General features: G+C 45.7%; 1 protein-coding gene across 1 annotated transcript; it reads left to right on the forward strand.

Annotated features, from left to right (window-relative positions):
- Positions 1 to 202: 202 nt before the first annotated feature.
- Bpifa5 (BPI fold containing family A, member 5) lies at positions 203 to 6,042 on the forward strand. Its single transcript, NM_025990.4, has 9 exons — positions 203 to 253; positions 1,084 to 1,309; positions 1,704 to 1,860; positions 3,107 to 3,214; positions 3,515 to 3,664; positions 4,506 to 4,584; positions 4,844 to 4,907; positions 5,247 to 5,321; positions 5,868 to 6,042. The coding sequence occupies exons 2-8, from the start codon at positions 1,096 to 1,098 to the stop codon at positions 5,285 to 5,287; spliced, it is 813 nt and encodes a 270-aa protein (NP_080266.2). The 5' UTR covers positions 203 to 253; positions 1,084 to 1,095; the 3' UTR covers positions 5,288 to 5,321; positions 5,868 to 6,042.
- Positions 6,043 to 25,064: the final 19,022 nt, after the last annotated feature.

Genomic DNA, 25,064 nt, shown 5'->3' on the forward strand with positions numbered 1-25,064 from the left:
TAATAACCTGCCATATCGAGTTTTCTTGCTTAGCTTGTGGACAAACAGCTGACTTGACTCATCTGTGATTGGTAATTACTCACTTTGCAGAATCCTGAGAGACACGAGCCGATTGCCGTATTCGGGATTATCTAGAAGCCCATCATCTAATCTCACGTTTCCTGATTCCTGTTCTATAAAAGAAGCTATCTCCTTCTCAGCAGAAACAGGTAGAAGAGGAGCCCAGGACGGCCACTGAGACCTTGAGACTCAGGTAAGACCTGACCCAATCCTCTGCTACACCACTCTGGGTAGCAGGAGGCTGGGGTCTTACTCCTGCCAGATGGTGTTGTCACTGGGGACCTAATAGCAAAAACAAACACTAACACTCTTATCAAGGGAAAGCACTGGCCATTTCCTACAGAGGGCAACATTGATAGAACAGTGAGCTCACTCCATATGCCCTAAGTAGAAACTCCAGAGAAGACAATTTAACAAGGTTACCATCACTGGGTGAGAGGCTGCCTGTGGCTATGTGAACTTTTGGGCTCTTGATGGTATCCACAAGCCATCATGGCCTGAAAAACAGACCAAAGAACCATCCCTGGGCAGAGATGAGGGTGGAGCAGGTCAGGTCCTCAGCCTCTGCCATGCAGGATCCTCGTCATCCACACTGAAGAACAGGGCTGAGGTCAATGGGTCAAACCACCACAGTCACATCCCACAGCCCCAGAGTAAACCTGATGGTCACTTAGTTAAACAGAAGCTTCTGGGTCAGGCAGGAACAGCTTCAGAGCCTCTCACAGCTGCAACTAGTGACCTTGGGAAAACTGCCTAGAGTCGCTAGACCTCTGCTCCAACCATGCAGTAGGGGTTGTCTGTGCCCACATCTGAGGATGTCACAAAGATGAAGTTGGTGGCTGAACCCATCAGCCTGTGGCCTGGGACAGACTACTGATGACAGTGTCTTAGCTATTATTGCTAGTTACCAGCCCCTGGGGTTCTTGGGGGAGTCATGGCAATCCCATCCCCTGGAGACAGGGTACACAGTGCAGAGAATCCTCTAATACCCATACGACAGAGAACTTGTCATTCTGCCTGCAGACACCAATAGAGATGTTTCTAGCTGGGAGCTTCATTGTCCTCTGTGGGCTGCTGGCCCAGAGCACAGCCCAGCTGGCAGGACTGCCCTATCCCCTGGGCCAAGATCTGCCCATGTCCATGGGTCACTGCCGGTCCTTGCACGTGGGCCAGACCCTGCCCTACTACGGAGTGACTCCAGTCGTGTCTACATATCCTTCAGACCATCTTGATAGAAACTTCAGAGATGGTGAGTCTTTGACAGTCTCTTCCAGGTATGTGTGTGTGTGTGCGCGCTTCCACATAGATGCTCTAGACTATCCAACTTCTCAGTCATAGGAAAGGAATCATTGGTGAGAAAGGGGGTCTGAGGCTCTAGAGCAGCGGTTCTCAGCCTTCCTAATGCTGCAACTCTTTAATACAGTTCCTCCTGTTATGGCGACCCCAGACCTTAAAATTATCTTTGTTATTACTTCATAACGGTAACCTTACCACTGTTATGAATCATAATGTAAATATCTGTGGTTTTTGATGGTCTTAGGCAAAGTCTTCACCACAAATACCCAAGGGGGTCTTCACCCACAGGTTAGGAACCTCTGCCCTAGAGTTAGCAGATATAACCCCTGAGATTCTCTGCTTCGTAGCTTTCAGACACGGCCTGCTTTCCGGAGGGATTCTGAGCTTTCTGGAACACATACCACTCTTAAACTATGTGAGACCTACAGGAAGCAATGCCGGTGGCCTGGTTGGTGTGCTTGGAAAAGTGATTTCATCAATCCCTCTCTTGAACAACATCCTTGAGTGAGTTACCTAAAGTAGGAATTTTATCCCTGCCAGTGATTGAAGACCTGCCAGTCCAAAACAGCCAAACAGAGGGAGAGGGATGGGCTGAGGGTGGAGGCATGGGTCATCCCCAGGCCTCTCTTCACGCTGGTAGGGACAGTGGCCCTTTTGCCCCTGTAGTGGCCCCCAGTCCTAAGGCACATCCTGGGCCCCAGCAGAAGCTATTATCCCTGGGACAAGCCTTCCATGTCAGCTTCATAATCCCCAGTTCTCAGATGGAAAAAACTGAGGCACAGACATGTGCCTGTGCTAACATAGCTAGGGTGATGCAGTCAGGAATCTATCTCAGAGAAGCCCTAAGGTTTGCCACTCACTGTGTTCATCCCAGCAAGGGAATATGAACGGTCATAGGCTACCCTCTCCATCTGTATCACCTGTGCCTGAGACCTGACTTGGTCCTTCCCATGACAGCTTCCCAGGCACAAAGCCACAATGGGGAACTTATCGCAATGACCAGATACCCAAACCCAAGTCTAGTAAGACTGAACCCAAGCCACTGCCAAGATTCCTAGCCTCCTAGGCCTTTGCTTCCTGACCTAGAGATAGTCAGACAGACTTCAGTGCTGGATGACCTGCGGTCAGGCACCTGGTCTCCTGGCTTTGATTTCTCCATCTGTGAGGTGGAGAGCAAGACTCTGGAGAAGACCAGGGGCAGTGAATAGGACGCCATGGATGGGTCAGAGAAGGCTTCCTCCCACCCTTCTGCATTCTTTCCAACTTCCTACATCTTAAAGGTCATGACAGGTTGAATAATTTCCATCATGCCCCTTATGCAGGATTTATTCTGGTTGCCCACGTATCTTCTCTATGTGTACTGACAATACATCTGTCAATGTATCCATCCTTTCTTTCATCTAACCATTCTCACTTCCATCCATCCTCCCACATATCCAATTACTAATCCTCCTACCAACTTAAAAGTCAGCCTCTTTCTTTGAAGAGCTCTCAACTAGTCTACTAAGTCCCTTTCCTCAAATATCTCCTAGAGTTGAAATAAACAGAGATCCATGTATGTTGGGATCTGATTCAGAAGGAAGATGGAAATGATAGGGATGTGGCTCAGAACACAAGGTGGTTCTGATTCCACGACTGTCCTCACATCTTCCTCATCTCAGGTGGCCAGCTCACCCTCTATGATGAGTACATTTAGTTAAAGATGGCCCCCAGGTCTGAGCTTAACATGCTACTGTTTCTCCCTGACCAGCATAAGAGTCACTAATCCCCAGCTACTGGAAATTGGTCTTGTGCAGAGCTATGATTTCCACCGCCTCTATGTCACCATCCCACTGGGCTTTGATCTCAGAGTGAACACGTGAGTAGGTCCCAAGGCGGGTAGGGATGGGGGATGACTCACAAAGGGAATTGGCTATGGAAAGCTGCAAAGGCCTGACCCTTGAACCTTACTTATTTGACATTGTGTTGAACAAACTCAGGTCATATGGAAAACACACTTGACCCCTCTGAGCCTTGACTTTCCCTAATGGGAATAGAGATCAATATCACTGTGGCAAAATGAAGCAAGATGAACCTGACACTCCTGCCAAGAAGAAACACTCCACCTTGAAATGTGAGAGGCCAGATGCCAACAGAGCTGTTTCTGCCTTCTTGACAGACTGGTGGTTGGAAGTCTGTTGGAGCTATCTGTGAAGCTAGATGTCACTGCAGAAGTCTATGCTGTGAGAGATTCTTATGGGAGGAGTCGCCTGGTCATTGGTGACTGTATATACCCTCCTGGCAGCTTGCGTATCTCCTTGCTTAATAGGTAAGGCCAAAAGATGGGCTTCTCCTGCCCAGATATAGTTGGGTAAAAGATGGAACAAAGGAAGGATGAATGAATAAGAGGATAAGAAGAAAGATGTGATGGGGAGGAAGTGTGGATAGATGGGTGGATGGATGGATGGATGGATAGATGGATGGACAGATGAGTGGGTGAGTGGGTGGATGGTAAATTGTTTGGTGGATAGGAGACAGATGTATAGGCAGGTGTATTAATAAATAAATAAATGGAAAAATAAATGCTTATTAAATCAAAATAACCAATTTAATGTTGGATAGGCCATATAGAATATGGTTTAAGACCACCTTTTATAACCTGATGGGGAGATTCAGAGAGCCTCTGACATGAACATGATCAGTGTTCCTCCAATTTGGTCCCACCTTGTTTATCTATAACACAAGAATATATAAGATTATTACTAGAATCCTACGAAGAGGTATTAGATGTAGAGCCCATTTCAGTTGCTTGTTCCAGCTGCCTGTCACATTGGAAGGCCCAGGCATACGTAGTGTATACGGCCTGTCCATATCATGGCCCAAATTTACTGAGCACATATTGGGTTTTGAGTGTATTGTTTCATCAAGTGTCCATGACAACTACATACTTAGTACTTCTCATGCACTCATGGATTCCGCAGTCTTGTTCTTGACATGCATTTGTTCTGCACTTACCTGTGCATGCGCAGCTAGGTTGGGTATAACTCTCTTCATCCTTGCTGTTCGTCTGCCATGGGCAGAAGTGGGGAAGACCTGGTCTCAGTTATAAGTATGCATAGTCCAGCCCAACCCCACACCTCTGAGACACATCCATGTCTTTTCTCTTCCAGACTTGGTCCCCTGCAAAACCTTATAGACAGCCTCACAGACATCTTGACTAGAGTCATTCCTGGCCTGGTGCAGGGTGTGGTAAGTGACAGCCCCCTACTCCATGGACCTTAGAGTTCTTAGGCTGAGCTACTCTGTCTGAAACTGTCCATCCATCAATCCATCTGTCCTATGATTCAGCTGTCTGTGTTAATTCTTTCTAATCCTCCAAACACCTTGGTTGGCATCTTATGGGCTATAGAAAGTATTCCTGGCTATATTCCACCGTAAGCATGCTGCTTCTTCTAGGGTCTCCTTGCAGGAGGTCCTGTGCCTAACTCCCCTCTTTACCCTGGGTCAGGTGTGTCCTCTGGTCAATGGGGTTCTCAGCCTCTTGGACGTCACCCTAGCACATGATGTTGCTGGTAAGTGCTGTTTCAAGTCCCCTCTCCCTCTAAGGAAGCATTAGTTTGCCACAAATTTTGTCCCTATGCACCATGGAACAGCCAGGTCTTACTAGCCACGCCCCTCCTGATTGAGGAGTCTTTGTTTCCATGAATGGTACAGACCAGTTTGAGGTAATGTTTGTTTCCTACGTAGCCTGACCTGAAAGCAGCTGGACTGGCTGGAGGGGTGGGGGCACTAATGCATCCCAACATGTCTAGGTGTGGTGAGCATGGCTGGTGCTGCAGAGCCTCAGGAAGCACTCGTTCTCCTTGGGCTCCTTCGCTTCCATATCACAACTTTAGCCATTTCTTTTCTAGATGCGCTGCTGCGTGGAGTACAGTTTGTCATTAAGACCTAAGCCTTCCAAGAACGAACCTATCTCTGCTGCAATGGTAAATGCTATTCCCATTCTCCAGGATTTGCGGATGCGCTAGACATCCGTCTAGGACAGGGAAGTGAGGATCTTGGGACAGCATCGCACACAATAGCTTTCCCAGCTGCACCACTCTGGGCAGTAGGCCTTTAACACATGGGTCTGGGGAAAAGATGTTAGATCCAAGTTATAGCGATATCCAAGAAAAGAGACAAACATGGACATAGACACACAGATATGCACCTAGTCCCTGGAATAACTGGCAGATGTGGAGATGGACTAGAACCACATACAGCTTCAAAGAGAAATATATGTGGATATGGTTACACATTCCAACACATAGACATGACCATCAAGCCTTCATCCACAGGGCACACATATACAGACTCACTAGCCTAGTCCCTGTGTTTAAACAAACACACACTCGAACACGTGCACAAGGAGCCATAGAGATAGCCTGGGGTCTCAGCATGCTCTTGTCTCTCAGAGGGGCATTCCTAACAGGACAGTACTAGCGAGAGTCACTGATCTCAGTCTCCCTCCTGATTGATTCTTCTCCCAACAGAACCATTTCTTGCTGCTCTGTCCACTCCCTCCTGCCCAGCTTACATGGCTCACAGAAGGGGGAGCCATATCCTGGAAAATGGTATGGCCACCTTCTCAAGAAACCTGCTCTCCTCCTTTCTCAGGCTTGATGAATATTCCATGTTCATCACTAAATAAAATGGTTCTTCTTCTACACTGGGGATTTCTGTTCCTCCCATCACTTGAGATGCTCCAGAGAATCCTGACTGGGTGCTCAGGGCCCTACAAGAGCTGGACCTCTCTCATATTACAGGAACAAGGGTTTTCGAACAGCTGAGGGCTTGGGTCTGTGTAAATGGGGATTTTGGATGACTGCCTTCCTGGCCTCACAAGTGTACATGAGAAAGCTGAGAATGGATAATCACTCAGCCATAGATGTTCACACACAGTACTACCACACAAAAAGTGAAGCAGCAGATGAGAGGGATATCTAAAAGCTGGGCAGGGTGTGTGCAGACATATATGGCTCAGGTCTACATCTCAGGCTGGGGATCCCGGATGTCTTTCTTGAGGTTTACACTACTGTGATAAAATACCATGGCCAGGTCCTGGAGAGCTATCTCAATGGTTAAGAACCTGTGTTGCTTTTGTAAAGGATGTGGTTTGATGCCTAGAACCCACGTAATGACTCACAGCCATCTATGACTCCAGTTCCAGAAGACTCAGTGCCCTCTTCTATTTTGAGGGCACCAAGCACATGCATGGTACACACGTGTACATATACAGATAGATAGATAGATAGATAGATAGATAGATAGATAGATAGATAGATAGATAGATAGATAGATAGATGATAGATAGATAAATCTAAGATTTATTTTTTTAAAAAAACACCATGACCAAAAGCAACTCGAGATGGAAAAGGTTTCTTCCACCTAACAGCTTATAAATCCAATAAATCCATCACTGAAGGAAGCCAGGGAAGGAACCAAGGGAAGAAAGAACCTGGAAGCAGAAATGGAAGCAGAAGCCATGAAGGAGCACTGCTTACTGAATTGATCCTCTCGTGCCTTCTTATACACTCAAGGGCTGCCTGCCTGGCATGGCACGACTGCCTTCCTGAGCTGGCCTTACCCCTTCCCTCCCCATGATCTGGGCCCTCCCACATTAATCATTAATCAAGAAAATGTACTCCAGAAGCAGTTTCTCAATTGAGAGTTCTTCTCAAATGACTCTAGCTTGCTAACTAGCACAACTGACCCCTTGTCAGCCTGACACACAGATGCATCAATATTCAACTAAAATTTTCCTTTCTCATTTTTCCCCACGGTGACATGCTAATGTTAGTATCACAATATAGGGCATTCCAACTTTTAAAAGTCTCAGTCTTTAAAAATTCTAATCCTCTAAACGTTCAGTCTCTCTAAAACATCCAAAGTCTTCCTAAAATTCCAAAATCTCTCAATTGTGGGATCCTGCAAAACCAAAAATAAGTTAAATCCTTTCTTACTCCAAGAGGGAAGAACCAGGACGCAGTCAGAGTCAGACCAACAAAAATCGGAAGTCTAACAGGGTGAAGCTCAGAATCAGACTTCTGAGAGTCAGTTATGATATTCTAGGCTCCAAATGGCTTGCCACAGGACAGCCACTGCCTCTCTGAGGCTCAGGCAAGCTCCACCACATAGCTGCTGATATCCTTGGTGGTCATCCCATGTATGAAACTGGCATCTTCAAAATGTTGGCGTCTTCACATCCATTGGCTGCATGTTCACAAACAGCTTCTCTTGGGCTCTCCTTAGAGACTCTGACTGCTACACAGTCAAGCCTCAACTTCTCTCCATGATCTCTTTATCCTTGGGGCTTCTACTATAATTAAAGCTGCACCTTCACCAATTCCTTCTCCCAGACTCTCTTCAGGGACTCAAGTCCTGCCAAAACAAGTCTCAACTGTGCCCCCCCCCCAAGTTCTCTTTATTCCTCAAAACTAGTACCACCTGAGAGACTCCTACACTTACCAAGTTTGGGCTGCCAACACAATATACAGCCTTGACCCCCCTCTGGACCACAGTTTCTGTGAGATGCTCCTAAGAGAATACTTTCTAGAAGATTTTGCCTCAATGATGCTGGTCTCTTCTTAATCACCACTAATTTCTCAGCTCCAGCTGACTAGCATTGATTTTTTTTTCCCCAGCAGAGCAAAGGTTTCACCTTAGTGGTTCTTGTCTCTTGTTAACCACAGTCAATTCTTCAGCCCCTGCCCACTTTGTTCCGCTTCTACCCTAAGGGTATCCAGGCACTGATGCCCACTGGATGGGATCCCAGCCAGTGTGAGTGCAGGAGAGACAGCCTTCTCCAGAGATAGTTTTCAGTGAAACAGCTCTCTCCTTTATTGGGAGTAACAAGGGCTATGTAGACCTTGGGGACTGGGTAGAGGGTTTTCTGGGTGAGTGTACATTATTAGCCCGGGGCCAAGGTACAAGAAATGCTTCATTTGCATGAAGAGGAATTCCAGGTGCTTGCTGGATATGTCCTTTCAGGGAGAGAGGAAGTTTAACATGTAATTTGGCCACCAGGCTATGTGACTGCCTCAAGGGTGGCAGAGGTGAGGGTCATAAGACTTATATGTGTTGGGAGATGCAGACTCAGAACAAGGAAGAAAACAGTCCTACTCCTGTCAGTCTCAGAACAGATTTTCAGGACACGTCTCACCTCACTCTTGCTCTGGGCTGGCACCCCCAGCCACACAGCTTTCTGAACCCACAAGCCTCAGATAACCAGGCCACAGATTCTAATTCAAAATTATCAGACTCTCATACTTCCCTCTGGAACATCACAAGCCATGCCACCATCATCTGTAAGAAATGATGCTCTTACCATTTCTATCTTCCAAGTTCCCACAGAACAGTCCACTGAAATCTGAGCACTGAATGGCTTCCCCAGTCCAAAGCTAAAAGGCCACTACTGTGCTCTCAAAAACATGTGGTCAGCTCTGTCACAGCAATACCCCATGACCTGGTATAAATGTCTGACTTAGTTGGGGTTTGCATTGCTGTGATAAAACACCATGGCCAAAGCAACTTCAAGAGAAAAGAACTGATTTTCCAGTTCCTTAGGGCAGGAACTTGAGGCAAGAACCTGGAGGCAGCCGTGGGGCGTGCTGCTCTCTGGCTGGTCCAGCCTTAGGGACCCCATGAAGGAGACACTGAGGACTAGTGAGTCACAAAGAACAAATTATATGTATCACCAGGCTCAAAAGTGAAAGGACAGAGACAGGTGACTTAGGTAGACGCTCCCATTGAGAAGCTGAAGTGCCGTGACAGCCAGCTTTCTGACAGTGGAACAAAATGCCCAAGGAAATCAACCTAACGGGGAGAAAAGTTATTTTGGCTCATGAGTTCAGAGTTTTCAGTCTGTGGTCCACTGGCTCCATGGCTTTTAGGCTGTCGCAAGACAGGCATCATGGCTCACTTTGTAACAACTGGGAAGCAAGAAGAAAGGCAGTCAGAGCCCCAGGGGTCCCTGCAGGGGCATCCTCCCAATGACTTAACTTTCCCCCACTAAGCCCCACCTCCCTGTTCCACTGCCTCTTCCCAAGTCCATAGACTGAAGAACAAGCAAGCTTCGGGGGACATGTCACATCCAAACTATAACGAGTGTGCACACAACCCAGCAAGGGACGTCCCCAAAACCCTGACTGGGAGAGAAGCAGGAAGCTCTTCTCGGCTCGCTCTCCAAAGCCACACACATCACTTTCTCTCCTCCTCTCTTCACTGGGATTGAGTCACCAAGGAAGGGAGGATCAAGTTTATACTCTGGAAGGGAACAACTGAGCATCTGTGGGCAAGGCTGAAAGTCATCTTCCCTCTCCCTTCCAGACATCCTGGGCGTGGCCACAGGCACAGGGGTGCGGTGGCCTTGCCTTTTCGCCCAGATTCTTTTTTCGAAGATGAAATGACCTTGGTGCAGGGTTTGAGCCCTGGGCGGTTGTTTTGATTGTTTACTCCATGGCTATGTCTCTTCCCTCTCTGGCTATACCAGGTGAAGGCAGAACTACTCTACTGAGCAGTGAAGAAAGGATTCTCCATGCTTCCAGGGCTCTCTATGCGCCACGACTCCCCATCCAGGGCCTGTGTGAAGCAAGCTCAGGTGGTCTGGACAAAGCATGAAGTACCATGACCCGTGGAACAGCCGCGCTTTTCTCCATAACCACTCTCTTAGCATCTAACTGCAGCAAGAGTAATGTCCTGGCTGAGAGGCAGGCTTCTTGAATACTCCTAGTGAACACTCTCTTAAACTCAAAGGTAGGGGCCAGGGAGATATTCTTTTCATCACATTATCTTAAAAGATTGTAAACTTACTAGCATCCATCTCATGCTCATATCTACTTTGTTGTCACCTTCTATTAAGACAGTTTGCTTCTAAGACTTGGGGTTTTATTGGTTTGGTTTGGTTTTTTGGTTTTTGGATTTTTTTTCTTCCCTTTTAAAAAAAATGGATATTTTCTTTATTTACATTTCAAATGTTTTCCCCTTTCCAGGTCTCCCCTTCAGAAACTCCCTACCCCATCCCTCTTCCCCTGCCTCTGTAAGGGTGCTCACCCACCCACTCCCTTCTTCCCACCATAGCCTTCCCCTAAACTGGGACATCGAAAACCTTAAGGTCCAAGGGCCTCTCCTCCCACTGTTGCCAACAAGGCCATCCTCTGCCACATACATGGCCAGAGCCATGGGTCTCTCCATGTATACTCTTTGGTTGGTGGTCCAGTCCCCAGGAGCTCCAGGGTGTCTGGCCAGTTGACACTGTTGCTCCCTCCACAGGGCTGCAAATCTCTTCAGTGCCTTCATTCCCTTCTCTCTCCATTGGGGACCCTGTGCTCAGTCCAATGGCTGGCTGTAAGCATTTGCCTCTGTATTTGTCAGGCTCTGGCAGAGCCTCTCAGGAGACAGCAATATCAGGCTCCTGTCAGCAAGCACTTCCCAGCACCTACAATTAACCTAATCCCATAGGTCTGGTTAGGTGAGTCAGCAGGTAGAGGCACGTGTCACTGAACCTGAAGGCCCTAGTGCTGGGATCACTCCCAGGTCCTTATTTCTTTTTACAAGCACTGTAAAGACTAAGCCATCTCCTAAGAACCTTGATGTCTTGGAATAAAAAACAGGGAGCGTTTAGAGGGATATGTGAAATAAATAAAGGAAATAATGGGGGCTTCTTAGAGCCAAGATCTCCAGCCACCAAACAAGCATCAGAGTGCAGTTGTCTCTGCAACCACAAGAGGGAGCAAATGTACATGCTATTCCCCACTGTAGGCTGAAGGAAATTTTTTATTGTGTGTGTGTGTGTGTGTGTGTGTGTGTTCACATATGTTCCAATACAGCTTCCTGGAGTCAGTTTTCTTCCACCATGTGAGTCCTAGTGGGTCCAAGGTTTCTGTTCCACCCTCCTCCTAGAATGGAGTGAGAAGCCAGCAGTGTACAAACATGAGATACTTTGTCAATTCAGAGGTAACGACAACCTTTAAGTTGGTAGAACAACTTAAAACAGTTTTCCAGGCACAGGGATCCGCCAGCCCGAGAGGTTTGTGCCTCAGGCCCCGGCGGCGGCGGGAGTCTCCTTGGCTCCAGGACTCCGCGGAGGGCAGGCTGCATGGGTGACGGTGTGGAATACAGAGACCAGCCGTTTCTGGGACAGGCGAGGGCCACAGACCTTCTGAGGCGGCGCCATCTTCGGCTCCAGACAACCAGCCACCTTCCTGGCGAGAGCCACAGAGCTTCTGAGGCGACGCCACCTTCGGCTCCAGACAACCAGCCACCTTCCTGGCGAGAGCCACAGAGCTTCCGAGGCGGCGCCATCTTCGGCTCCAGACAACCGGCCACCTTCCTGGCCAAAGCAACACAGCTTCTGGGAAAGATCCTGTTTTGGGCCTTCATCTTCAGCCAGGAGGAGGTCCAAACACCAGATAACTGTGCACCTTCCCTGAAAGAGGAGAGCTTGCCTGCAGAGACTGCTCTGACCACTGAAACTCAGAGGAGAGAGCTAGTCTCCCACGTCTGCTGATAGAGGGTAACAAAATCAACAGAGGAACAATCTCTAAACAAAGACAACTATAACAACTAACTCCAGAGATTGCCAGATGGCGAAAGGTAAACGTAAGAATCCTACTAACAGGAACCAAGACCACTCACCATCATCAGAACCCAGCACTCCCACTTCGCCCAGTCCAGGGCATCCTAACACACCTGAAAAGGTAGACCTGGATTTAAAAGCATTTCTCCTGATGATGGTAGAGGACATAAAGAAGGAATTTAATAACTCACTTAAAGAAATACAGGAGAACACTGCTAAAGAGTTACAAGTCCTTAAAGAAAAACAGGAAAACGCAACCAAACAGGTAGAAGTCCTTATAGAAAAACAGGAAAACACATCCAAAAAGGTGATAGAAATGAACAAAACCATACTAGACCTAAAAAGAGAAGTAGACACAATAAAGAAAACCCAAAGTGAGGCAACGCTGGAGATAGAAACCCTAGGAAAGAAATCTGGAACCATAGATGCCAGCATCAGCAACAGAATACAAGAGATGGAAGAGAGAATCTCAGGTGCAGAAGATTCCATAGAGAACATCGGCACAACAAGCAAAGAAAATGGAAATGCAAAAAGATCCTAACTCAAAACATCCAGGAAATCCAGGACACAATGAGAAGACCAAACCTACGCATAATAGGAGTGGATGAGAATGAAGATTTTCAACTCAAAGGACCAGCAAACATCTTCAACAAAATTATTGAAGAAAACTTCCCAAATCTAAAGAAAGAGATGCCCATGAACATACAAGAAGCCTACAGAACTCCAAATAAGCTGGACCAGAAAAGAAATTCCTCCCAACACATAATAATCAGAACATCAAATGCACTAAATAAAGATAGAATACTAAAAGCAGTAAGAGAAAAATGTCAAGTAACATATAAAGGCAAGCCTATCAGAATTACACCAGATTTTTCACCAGAGACTATGAAAGCCAGAAGAGCCTGGACAGATGTTATACAGACACTAAGAGAACACAAATTCTAGCCCAGACTACTATACCCAGCCAAACTCTCAATTACCATAGATGGAGAAACCAAAGTATTCCACGACAAAACTAAATTCACCCATTATCTCTCCACGAATCCAGCCCTTCAAAGGATAATAACAGAAAAAAACCAATACAAGGACGGGAAGCACGCCCTAGAAAAAACAAGAAGATAATCCCTCAACAAAACTAAAAGAAGACAGCCACAAGAACAGAATGCCAACTTTAACAACAAAAATAACAGGAAGCAACAATTACTTTTCTTAATATCTCTTAATATCAATGGTCTCAACTCCCCAATAAAAAGACATAGACTAACAGACTGGCTACACAAACAGGACCCAACATTCTGCTGCTTACAGGAAACCCATCTCAGGGAAAAAGACAGACACTACCTCAGAGTGAAAGGCTAGAAAACAATTTTCCAAGCAAATGGTATGAAGAAACAAGCTGGAGTAGCCATTTTAATATCGGATAAAATCGACTTCCAACCCAAAGTTATCAAGAAAGACAAGGAGGGACACTTCATACTCATCAAAGGTAAAATCCTCCAAGAGGAACTCACAATTCTGAATATCTACGCTCCAAATGCAAGGGCAGCCACATTCATTAAAGACACTTTAGTAAAGCTCAAAGCACACGTTGCACCTCACACAATAATAGTGGGAGACTTCAACACACCACTTTCATCAATGGACAGATCATGGAAACAGAAACTAAACAGGGACACAGTGAAACTAACAGAAGTTATGAAACAAATGGACCTGACAGATATCTACAGAACATTTTATCCTAAAACAAAAGGATATACCTTCTTCTCAGCACCTCACGGGACCTTCTCCAAAATTGACCATATAATTGGGCACAAAACAGGCCTCAACAGATACAAAAATATTGAAATTGTCCCATGTATCCTATCAGACCACCATGGCCTAAGACTGATCTTCAATAACAACATAAATAATGGAAAGCCAACATTCACGTGGAAACTGAACAACACTCTTCTCAATGATATCTTGGTCAAGGAAGGAATAAAGAAAGAAATTAAAGACTTTTTAGAGTTTAATGAAAATGAAGCCACAACGTACCCAAACCTATGGAACACAATGAAAGCATTTCTAAGAGGGAAACTCATAGCTCTGAGTGCCTCCAAGAAGAAACGGGAGAGAGCACATACTAGCAGCTTGACAACACATCTAAAAGCTCTAGAAAAAAAGGAAGCAAATTCGCCCAAGAGGAGTAGACGGGAGGAAATAATCAAACTCAGGGGTGAAATCAACCAAGTGGAAACAAGAAGAACTATTCAAAGAGTTAACGAGGAGTTGGTTCTTTGAGAAAATCAACAAGATAGATAAACCCTTAGCTAGACTCACTAAAGGACACAGGGACAAAATCCTAATTAACAAAATCAGAAATGAAAAGGGAGACATAACAACAGATCCTGAGGAAATCCAAAACACCATCAGATCCTGCTACAAAAGGCTATATTCAACAAAACTGGAAAACCTGGACGAAATGGACAAATTTCTGGACAGATACCAGGTACCAAAGTTGAATCAGGATCAAGTTGACCATCTAAACAGTCCCATATCACCTAAAGAAATAGAAGCAGTTATTAATAGTCTCCCAGCCAAAAAAAAGCCCAGGACCAGATGGGTTTAGTGCAGAGTTCTATCAGACCTTCAAAGAAGATCTAATTCCAGTTCTGCACAAACTATTTCACAAGATAGAAGTAGAAGGTACTCTACCCAACTCATTTTATGAAGCCACTATTACTCTGATACCTAAACCACAGAAAGACCCAACAAAGATAGAGAACTTCAGACCAATTTCTCTTATGAATATCGATGCAAAAATCCTCAATAAAATTCTCACTAACCGAATCCAAGAACATATTAAAGCAATCATCCATCCTGACCAAGTAGGTTTTATTCCAGGGATGCAGGGATGGTTTAATATACGAAAATCCATCAATGTAATCCATTATATAAACAAACTCAAAGACAAAAACCACATGATCATCTCGTTAGATGCAGAAAAAACATTTGACAAGATCCAACACCCATTCGTGATAAAAGTTTTGGAAAGATCAGGAATTCAAGGCCCATACCTAAACATGATAAAAGCAATCTACAGCAAACCAGTAGCCAACATCAAAGTAAATGGAGAGAAGCTGGAAGCAATCCCACTAAAATCAGGGACTAGACAAGGCTGCCCACTTTCTCCCTACCTTTTCAACATAGTACTTGAAGTATTAGCCAGAGCAATTCGACAACAAAAGGAGATCAAGGGGATACAAATTGGAAAGGAGGAAGTCAAAATATCACTTTTTGCAGATGATATGATAGTATATATAAGTGACCCTAAAAATTTCACCAGAGAACTCCTAAACCTGATAAACAGCTTCGGTGAAGTAGCTGGATATAAAATTAACTCAAACAAGTCAATGGTCTTTCTCTATACAAAGAATAAACAGGCTGAGAAAGAAATTAGGGAAACAACACCCTTCTCAATAGTCACAAATAATACAAAATATCTTGGCGTGACCCTAACTAAGGAAGTGAAAGATCTGTATGATAAGAACTTCAAATCTCTGAAGAAAGAAATTAAAGAAGATCTCAGAAGATGGAAAGATCTCCCATGCTCATGGATTGGCAGGATCAACATTGTAAAAATGGCTATCTTGCCAAAAGCAATCTACAGATTCAATGCAATCCCCATCAAAATTCCAACTCAATTCTTCAAAGAATTAGAAAGAGCAATCTGCAAATTCATCTAGAATAACAAAAAACCTAGGATAGCAAAAACTCTTCTCAAGGATAAAAGAACATCTGGTGGAATCACCATGCCTGACCTAAAGCTTTACTACAGAGCAATTGTGATAAAAACTGCATGGTACTGGTATAGAGACATACAAGTAGACAAATGGAATAGAATTGATGACCCAGAAATGAACCCACACACCTATGGTCACTTGATCTTCGACAAGGGAGCTAAAACCATCCAGTGGAAGAAAGACAGCATTTTCAACAATTGGTGCTGGCACAACTCTTTGTTATCGTGTAGAAGAATGCGAATCGATCCATACTTATCTCCTTGTACTAAGGTCAAATCTAAGTGGATCAAGGAACTTCACATAAAACCAGAGACACTGAAACTTATAGAGGAGAAAGTGGGGAAAAGCCTTGAAGATATGGGCACAGGGGAAAAATTCCTGAACAGAACAGCAATGGCTTGTACTGTAAGATCGAGAATTGACAAATGGGACCTAATGAAACTCCAAAGTTTCTGCAAGGCAAAAGACACCATCAATAAGACAAAAAGACCACCAACAGATTGGGAAAGGATCTTTACCTATCCTAAATCAGATAGGGGACTAATATCCAACATATATAAAGAACTCAAGAAGGTGGACTCCAGAAAATCAAATAACCCCATTTAAAAATGGGGCTCAGAACTGAACAAAGAATTCTCACCTGAGGCACACCGAATGGCAGAGAAGCACCTGAAAAAATGTTCAACATCCTTAATCATCAGGGAAATGCAAATCAAAACAACCCTGAGATTCCACCTCACACCAGTCAGAATGGCTAAGATCAAAAATTCAGGTGACAGCAGATGCTGGCGAGGATGTGGAGAAAGAGGAACACTCCTCCACTGTTGGTGGGATTGCAGGCTTGTACAACCACTCTGGAAATCAGTCTGGCAGTTCCTCAGAAAATTGGACATAGTACTACAGGAGGATCCAGCAATACCTCTCCTGGGCATATATCCAGAAGATGCCCCAATGGGTAAGAAGGACACATGCTCCACTATGTTCATAGCAGCGTTATTTATAATAGCCAGAAGCTGGAAAGAACCCAGATGCCCCTCAACAGAGGAATGGATATAGAAAATGTGGTACATCTACACAATGGAGTACTACTCAGCTATTAAAAAGAATGAATTTATGAAATTCCTAGCCAAATGGATGGACCTGGAGGGCATCATCCTGAGTGAGGTAACACATTCACAAAGGAACTCACACAATATATACTCACTGATAAGTGGATATTAGCCCAAAACCTAGGATACCCAAGATATAAGATACAATTTGCTAAACACATGAAACTCAAGAAGAATGAAGACTGAAGTGTGGACACTATGCCCCTCCTTAGAATTGGGAACAAAACACCCATGGAAGGAGTTACAGAGACAAAGTTTGGAGCTGAGATGAAAGGATGGACCATGTAGAGACTGCCATATCCAGGGATCCACCCCATAATCAGCATCCAAACGCTGACACCATTGCATACACTAGCAAGATTTTATTGAAAGGACCCAGATGTAGCTGTCTCTTGTGAGACTATGCCGGGGCCTAGCAAACACAGAAGTGGATGCTCACAGTCAGCTAATGGATCACAGGACTCCCAATGGAGGAGCTAGAGAAAGTAGCCAAGGAGCTAAAGGGATCTGCAACCCTATAGGTGGAACAACATTATGAACTAACCAGTACCCCGGAGCTCTTGACTCTAGCTGCATATGTATCAAAAGATGGCCTAGTCGGCCATCACTAGAAAGAGAGGCCCATTGGACACACAAACTTTATATGCCCCAGTACAGGGGAACGCCAGGGCCAAAAAGGGGGAGTGGGTGGGTATGGGAGTGGGGGTGGGTGGGTATGGGGGACTTTTGGTATAGCATTGGAAATATAAATGAGCTAAATACCTAATAAAAAATGGAAAAAAAAAAGACAGTTTTCCAGAAGGGATTAAAATGAACTGAGTTTGAACTCTTCGTGGCAGATGAGAAGTTACCATTCCGATGATGCTACAGCTCACTCTGCTCTGGAGCCTTCCCCTGCCAGGCAAGTCCGCATGAAGCTCTGGCCAGCGTGATGGCTCTCTCAGACTTCCTGAGCAGCAGATCTCTGAGCTATCAGGTGGCTTCCACCTCCAGTGTATGAAAACTGATCCAGAGGCCCAGACAGGAACAAGTTCCTGAGGCCTGCAATGGCAGGGAGAAACAAAAATCCTCAGCTGCCAGGTCCTTGGCCTTTGAGAGATCCACCCAGAGTTGTCAAAAGTTACCGCAGGTCTGGGTGGCAGGGGAAGACCATCTATTCTTTTTTTCAGGCTTGGCCCCATTGGGCTGTGGCTGTCAAAAGCTGGGTAATTGAGTGGCAGGGGTAGTTTCCCCTGTGGTTTCCTTGTGTCTCCCAGGCTTAAGTTCCAAGCCCACCTTCCCTAGCAGCCCTGAATCCACATGGAGCAGGGCGCCCACCACCAAAGACCCTTTCACCCCATCCATAGTTGATCAAATTCATGTCATCAGACCCAGCAAGAAAGTGCCTTTATCCACTGAGCCATCCCAAATCCAAGAGACGGTTATGATGCGGGCACTATGCAGCAGTCTACTGTCCTGCGAGACTCCATCCACATGTGTCTTAAGTCAGAGTTTTATGAGTAAGGAGTCCAGGACTCAGGTGTTGGTTGGTCTCAGTTAGTCTCCATAGCCATTGCTTGCTGCAGACAGAAAAAACTCATGCACTCCATACATTTTAAAAACTGGGTCTCTAATAGTGGCTGGCTTCAAATAGACTCCCTCTGTAACCAGAGATGACTTTGATTTCAGCTCCTCCTGCCTCGATGAAGTGGAAGTTTCTGGATATGTCATGTGATACAGACTCGTGTGGTGTTTTGCTGATCAGGTGATGTTTGGAGAGAGTATAAATAGGACTCAACGGACAGTGACAGCATGCTTGCATAGCTAGCCTTGCAATACTTGGTTGGTCTCACATCTTCATTGAGAGAGGCACAGCAGAGAACTCCTGTCTTACTGGCTGGCTCTGGTCACTCTTGCCGACCCGTGCCTGGCTGTTTCTGTTGGATCGTGCCACCGCTGCTGATTCAGTTTGCTATCCTGACACTGCTGAATTGGACTGCTGGTATCCTGACAACCAGAGATTGGAATTGCCCCCAAAGATTTACTTCTAAACAGGCCCACACCCCCCTTGTACTATTTACCATCTTTTCTTCCCTACCTTTGGATGGTGGGCTAGAAGTGGGGTCGAAGCATTTGAGAACCCTTATTAGAAATAGGTTTTTAAAAATGTAAGCCTACACTTCCACCTCCTCAGTGCTGGGATTGCAAGCATCCTAGCACATCTGTTTTGTGTGATGCTGGAGCTTGAACCCAAGGCTCCATTCGTACTACACACATGTTCTACCAACTGAGCTGCAGGCTCAGCCCTATTTCTGAATGAAATGCATTCTTTGAACGCTGGCGAGTGCCCAGCCCAGTACTGTCAATGCACCCATAGCTTCCCCAGTCAGCACAGCACATCATCCCACATTAGCTGCTTCTCCATTGCTTAGGTTTCCATTGCTGTGACAAAACACTGACCAAAACCAACTTGGGGAGAAAAGGGTTAATTTCACCTCACAGCGGCCATCACTGGAGTGAGTCAGGTCAGGAACCTGGGACAGAGAACGGAGGAGTGCTGCTGACTTACAGTTGCCTAACTCTGTAAGCGTGCCGTGCCAAAGCATGCACAGGCGCATCTGTGACTTTCCCCAACATTGAAATGTACTGAATAATAAATAACAAATCTATGAGTTGCACCAGTTTTGTTGGCTGTAGTTTGCCAAGTACCCATGATTCCCCTTGATCGCAGGCCACTGGCAAACTCAAGGTCTTTCATTCTAATCTCGAATACTAATATTAACTATTGAATTATGCTTCACATATCAATTAAATCATAACTGCATATGTGTACATATGGAAGCACTCGTGACTTTTCCAAGAAGAACGTGCAAAATGAAGGAAAGGCCGTGGCCTAGTTAGTGCACTGCTACAGAAGCAGCACAGGCAGTAGGTTATGACTCTTTGGACTGAGGGTTTCATGGCCCTCTTTCTTGTTCCCCCAAGGCACTTGTGGCCAGAACTGTTGATGCTGGTCGTTTGAGGGGCCACGAGTCATTAAGTCCCTTGGTTATGTGTCCTTGTGGTATAGGGTCCCCTAACAATTGGAGCAGAGCTGTCTCTGACTCTGTAGCCTGGGCCTCTGTGGGAGAGGCTGTGCTTAGCCCTGTTGGATCTCTGAGAAGAAAAATGAGTAATGAGGGGAGGGGTTTGTAAGGGCAGGACTGAGGGGACAGGAGGGAGGGGACTGCAGCTGGTGTGTATAGTGAATAAAAATTATGAAGAAAGTTGTTTATAACCATCTTGCAACCCCTCCTTTGTTTCAAGGGAGTTGTTATACCCTCTTGTTATACATTGTTATACGTTGCAATGCCCACCTTGCAGCTATGCCTTTGTTTGAGGGGGACTAACTTACTATGCTTGTGTTCTGCTCCCACAACCTCATCTATTTTGCCCACCAAATCCTCCAATTGTGAGCTTTAAAAGCCTTGTCTTCCTCAAATCCAATGCTGACGTCTCAAACCCCACCTTAGGGAGAGGCAGCCTGTGTACAGGAATTAGAAAGCTTGTTCTGATGAATTTGATCATGATGACTTGGGTCAGTTCTTTGGGGTTAACACATACTCTGAGTCTCAGAGACCGCCATCTGCATACCTCATCCCATGAGACACAGAAGCAGAGAAAGAGCTACCCAGAAAGGACAAAGACTCATTGAAAATGAGTGGTAAGCACAATGGAGAACATAAGACGCTGTCCCTCCAAGCATGGCAAAACATAACCAAGGGACTTAATGACTCGTGGCCCCTCAAACGACCGGCATCAACAGTTCTAGCCAATGTGCCTTGGGGGAACAAGAAAGAGGGCCATGAAACCCTCAGTCCAAAGAGTCATAACCTACTGCCTGTGCTGCTTCTGTAGCAGTGCACTAACTAGGCCACGGCCTTTCCTTCATTTTGCACAAAAACATGAGCACTTTCTGAAAAGAAAAAGAGGATGACACCTAAGTGTTCTCAGTGCTTCGTCATTATAGACATAAACATCTTCTGGTGTTCGCTGACGCCTCTCAGGATGAGTCAGGGCCTGGCCAGCCAGACTGCAAGAGTTCAGGAACATAATTCTCTAGGCTAAATCTCCCTCTCCCTCTCCCTCTCCCTCTCCCTCTCCCTCTCCCTCTCCCTCTCCCTCTCCCTCTCCCTCTCCCTCTCCCTCTCCCTCTCCCTCTCCCTCTCCCTCTCCCTCTCCCTCTCCCTCTCCCTCTCCCTCTCCCTCTCCCTCTCCCTCTCCTTCTCCACCCCTTCCCTCTCCCTCCCTCTTCTGAGCCTCGAGAATACCCTAAAGATAAAGCCATTTACAGGATGAACTGTGAGATCTTTAAAATCTTTAGACAAAGAATGATACCTTAATGCCATATGGCTTGGGTCCTGGAAGCCTGGTTATCACCTGGGTGGTGAGGCAATAAAGAAAGAACAGGCACATTACAGTGACGCTGGGACCGCAGGGAACTGGAAGCTCTGTGTTTATTAGGTACAACATGGAGGGTGGGGTTAGCTAATCCACAGGAGGTCTCTGTGGGGAGCAGTCTCAGACTGTAACATCTGGGAGGAAAAGCTGAGGCTGCCAGTCCTTGCACACACTGATCAATAAACACTCAGACCCCCAAGGAAAGCTTTGCCACTTCTCTTGAGCCTGGTGACAGCTCTGCCAATTTCCCATGAGTCAATTGGCCTTACCACCCTGGACATGGATAGCCATACCCATATCAAAATACACATTTACCCAGAACTTCACTCACTCAGGGTTTCCTCTGCTCCTTATGTGTTAACTTCTTAAAAGCACAGGTAAGTCCCATTTATAATTCCCAGCAGTTGTAATGTTACTTTAGGTTCTGGTTGGCTTCTTTTTTCTTTTTTCTTTTTTTTTTTTTTTTTTTTGAGGCGGGGGTGGGGGCGGGCATTGTTATATAGTCAGATATGTAAGACTCTGTTGAGCCTTAGCTTACCGGGGACCCCCTCAGTGAACCACATGGAGCCAGAATCGATGCAAAAAGCAAGAGGAATTTATTGTTCCAGTGCACTGGAGTCATCCCAGAGCCAAAGGAGAGGCAGCAACCCCAGGTGGTCCATTCGGTGAGTTTTTATATGGTTTCCAGGGGCAGAATAGAGCATCAACAACTAGGCAGAATATGATTGACAGAACAGTGCATCCTTTAAACTGATTGGTCTTTAGGGAATGATGTGACAAGGACTTCCCTTGTCTGAAGGTGGGCAACCAGTCGTCCTGTGGAATGTATTCCTACCCAAAGGTTGATTCCCCCCTCCTCCACGTAGTCTAAGGAATATTAATTAGCCTCTCCCTTCTGGAGGGGCAAGTGTTCCCATGACCTTCCCAGAGTTCCTGAGCTGACCTTTTCAGATACACTCCATGATTATAATACTATACTGTGTTAATATATTTCCCCCACTGACTTCCTTCTTTAGGCTTGTTCTTTTGCATTATGGTATATTCTCAGAATACCGCCATAAGTTCTTTTAAAAAAAAATTGTCTTGTTCTTCACTACAGAAGCTGATGAAGACAGCTGTCTGACAGAAACACGCGTCCTTGATATTCTGGCAGCACACAGCAGAAAGCCATGCCACAGTGAGGTAGAGCGCTGTGTACATCTCCCTGATGACTGGGATGAGCGGTGTCCTCAGTCCTCATGCCCAGACATGCAGAATCTTGCCTAATTCTCTAGACATGCGGAATCGTGCCTAATTCTCTAGACATGCGGAATCGTGCCTAATTCTCTAGACATGCGGAATCGTGCCTAATTCTCTAGACATGCGGAATCGTGCCTAATTCTCTAGACATGTGGAATCGTGCCTAATTCTGCAGTGGATTTGAGTGATTTGCTTGGACCGTGATAACTAGGCACCTTAGGATAGAAGAACATCTAAAAGCCATGGCTTCTGTCCAGTCTCAAGATGCAACAGAAACATCTGCTAATGCTTTACTGCTTATAGATGGCTCGATGTGCCCCCTCCTACAGAAAGATTTCAAGACAAAGTAAGATACCAGTGGAGCAGGCCTAATGAATGCCCAAGTGCACGAGGCCCTGAGTGGGGCCTGACTCCATTCCCCATCACAAACTTTCAGTTTTCTGGGAATCTGACAAACAAGACTCTAAAGTTTGCTTACAGTAAAACTGTGTCTTCATTTCCTCGGGCACCCCCTGCCTACGGTTTTACCGTATCCGCTGCAATCCTATCCAGTGTTCCTTGGAAGCTAACCTATGATCTCATTTTCCAAAAAGGAAAAACTAGAAAGGGGATGAGAAGGTGGCGCCACAGTGAAGAGCACTTGAAACTCTTGTGAAAGACCTGCAGCTGGCTCCCAGCACCTGCGTGATGACTCACACAAGCTCTAACTTCAGTTCCAGGGCATCTGATACCCACTTCTGGCCTCCCCAGGCACCAAGCATACATACATACAGGCAAACACTCACATATAAAAAATTAAAAATAAATATTTTTTTAAATAGTGGACAAATTCTCAGAAACCCTTTCAACAATGTCACTTGAGAAGGCATCCAAACAGTCCATCTCTTAAGCACAATTGTCTCAGAGGAAGCCTGTGTGCTCACACTTGGCTGTCCCAGGCCTTTCCTAAGAGCTACCATCCCAACTCTCTATACACACTATGCTAAAGCTGTTTCCTGCTAAAGCTAAGTCCTGCTTCTTACTGACTCATCCGGAAATCCTTTTCTGGGGCACAGTCAAGAATCTGGCTTTAAAAAAATAAACTGCTACAGGCACTGTGTGGAGCTTTGGCTCTGCTTCTGTCACAGGTATTCCAACATGGGACTTTCCAGGGGAGCTTCCGGGCTTTCAGGGCCAGCCTGGGACTGCGAAGCACCTAGCTTCAAGTCTGACAGGGGCTAAGTTGGTCATGTGCTCAGGTAACATGCACAATGCCATGGGTTCAATCCCCAGCACTACATAAACTGAGTGTAGTAGCCCAGTACCAGTAGGTGGAGGTAAGAGGATTGTAAGTATGAGGCCATGCTTTCCTGTATAGAAAATCCAAACTAAGCTTGGATACATGAAGCTTTGCTTCAGAGAGAGAGAGAGAGAGAGAGAGAGAGAGAGAGAGAGAGAGAGAGCTCAAATCTCCATGCCTGCACATAATTTCACCTGAATATGTAGTGGACAAACACCCACTCATCTGCTAGACTGTAATTAGTGGTTTTCTCTGCTTGCCATCTCACAGTTGTATCTACTCATTCTGTCCTCCCCCCCCCACCCTCCATGTATGCATGTGCACCGCAAGCATGCAGTGCCTGCAGAGGCCAGAAGAGAGCACATATATGATCAGCTGAAACTGGAGTTTCTGGTAGTTGTGAGCCACTATGTTGGTGCTGGAAAGGGACCCAGGTCATCTGCAAAAGCATCCAGTGAAACACTACTGAGACACCTCTCCAGCCTATATTTTAAAATTTTAAAATAAATTTTATCCACAACAAAATGTACAGCTCTTTAAGTATAACTGTGTCTGTCTATCTATCTCTTTCTGTCTGTGTGTATCTGTCTGTCTGTCTGCCTCTCTGTCTCTCTCTCTGTGTCTCTGTCTCTCTCTGTCTCTCTCTGTCTCTCTCTCTGTCTGTCTGTCTGTCTCTCTCTCTCTCTTCCTACAGATCAGGCTGTACCTCATAGCTACTTGGCCAGCACCATGCATGCCTGTGGCCATATTCCTTGCTACCATGCTTCCTGCCATTATGATAATGGACTAAACCTCTGAAACTATAAGCAAGGCTCCAGAGGTTTCTAAGAGTTGCCTTAGGCAGAGGCAGGTGGATTTCTGAGTTCGATGCCAGGCTGGTCTACAGAGTGAGTTCCAGGATAGCCAATAGCCAGGGCTACACAGAGAAACCCTGACTCAAAAAACAAAAAACAAACAACAACAAAAAAAAAGAGTTGCCTTGGTCATAGTGTCTCTTCACAGCAATAAAACAGTGATTCAAACAGAATGCATACCATGCCCATACATGTGCAGAGAGACTAGAAAAGAATACTATCAGTCTACCATGTTGCTTTGAGATAGAGTCCTTCATTGAACCTGGAGCTGGGATGGCAGCCAGCAAGCACCAGCCATTCTCCTGTGTCCACCCTGCACCTTCCCACCCCCACATCTCTGGGGTTATCTCACACTCAACCTTTTATATGGATTCTGGAGATGTGAACTCAGATCCTCAGCTCACACAGCAAACGCTCTCACCCACTGAGCCA

This window comes from Mus musculus, chromosome 2 (assembly GCF_000001635.26).
Source record: "Mus musculus strain C57BL/6J chromosome 2, GRCm38.p6 C57BL/6J".
NCBI classification, from domain to species: domain Eukaryota; kingdom Metazoa; phylum Chordata; class Mammalia; order Rodentia; family Muridae; genus Mus; species Mus musculus.

Bases quoted from the DNA above. Each gene is read 5' to 3' on its own strand.
- Bpifa5 (NM_025990.4), top strand. From the start codon at position 1,096: ATGTTTCTAGCTGGGAGCTTCATTGTCCTCTGTGGGCTGCTGGCCCAG. The intron at 1,861-3,106 runs GTGAGTTACCTA...CTCCCTGACCAG, and splicing joins CTCTTGAACAACATCCTTGA to CATAAGAGTCACTAATCCCC. The intron at 3,665-4,505 runs GTAAGGCCAAAA...TTTCTCTTCCAG, and splicing joins CGTATCTCCTTGCTTAATAG to ACTTGGTCCCCTGCAAAACC.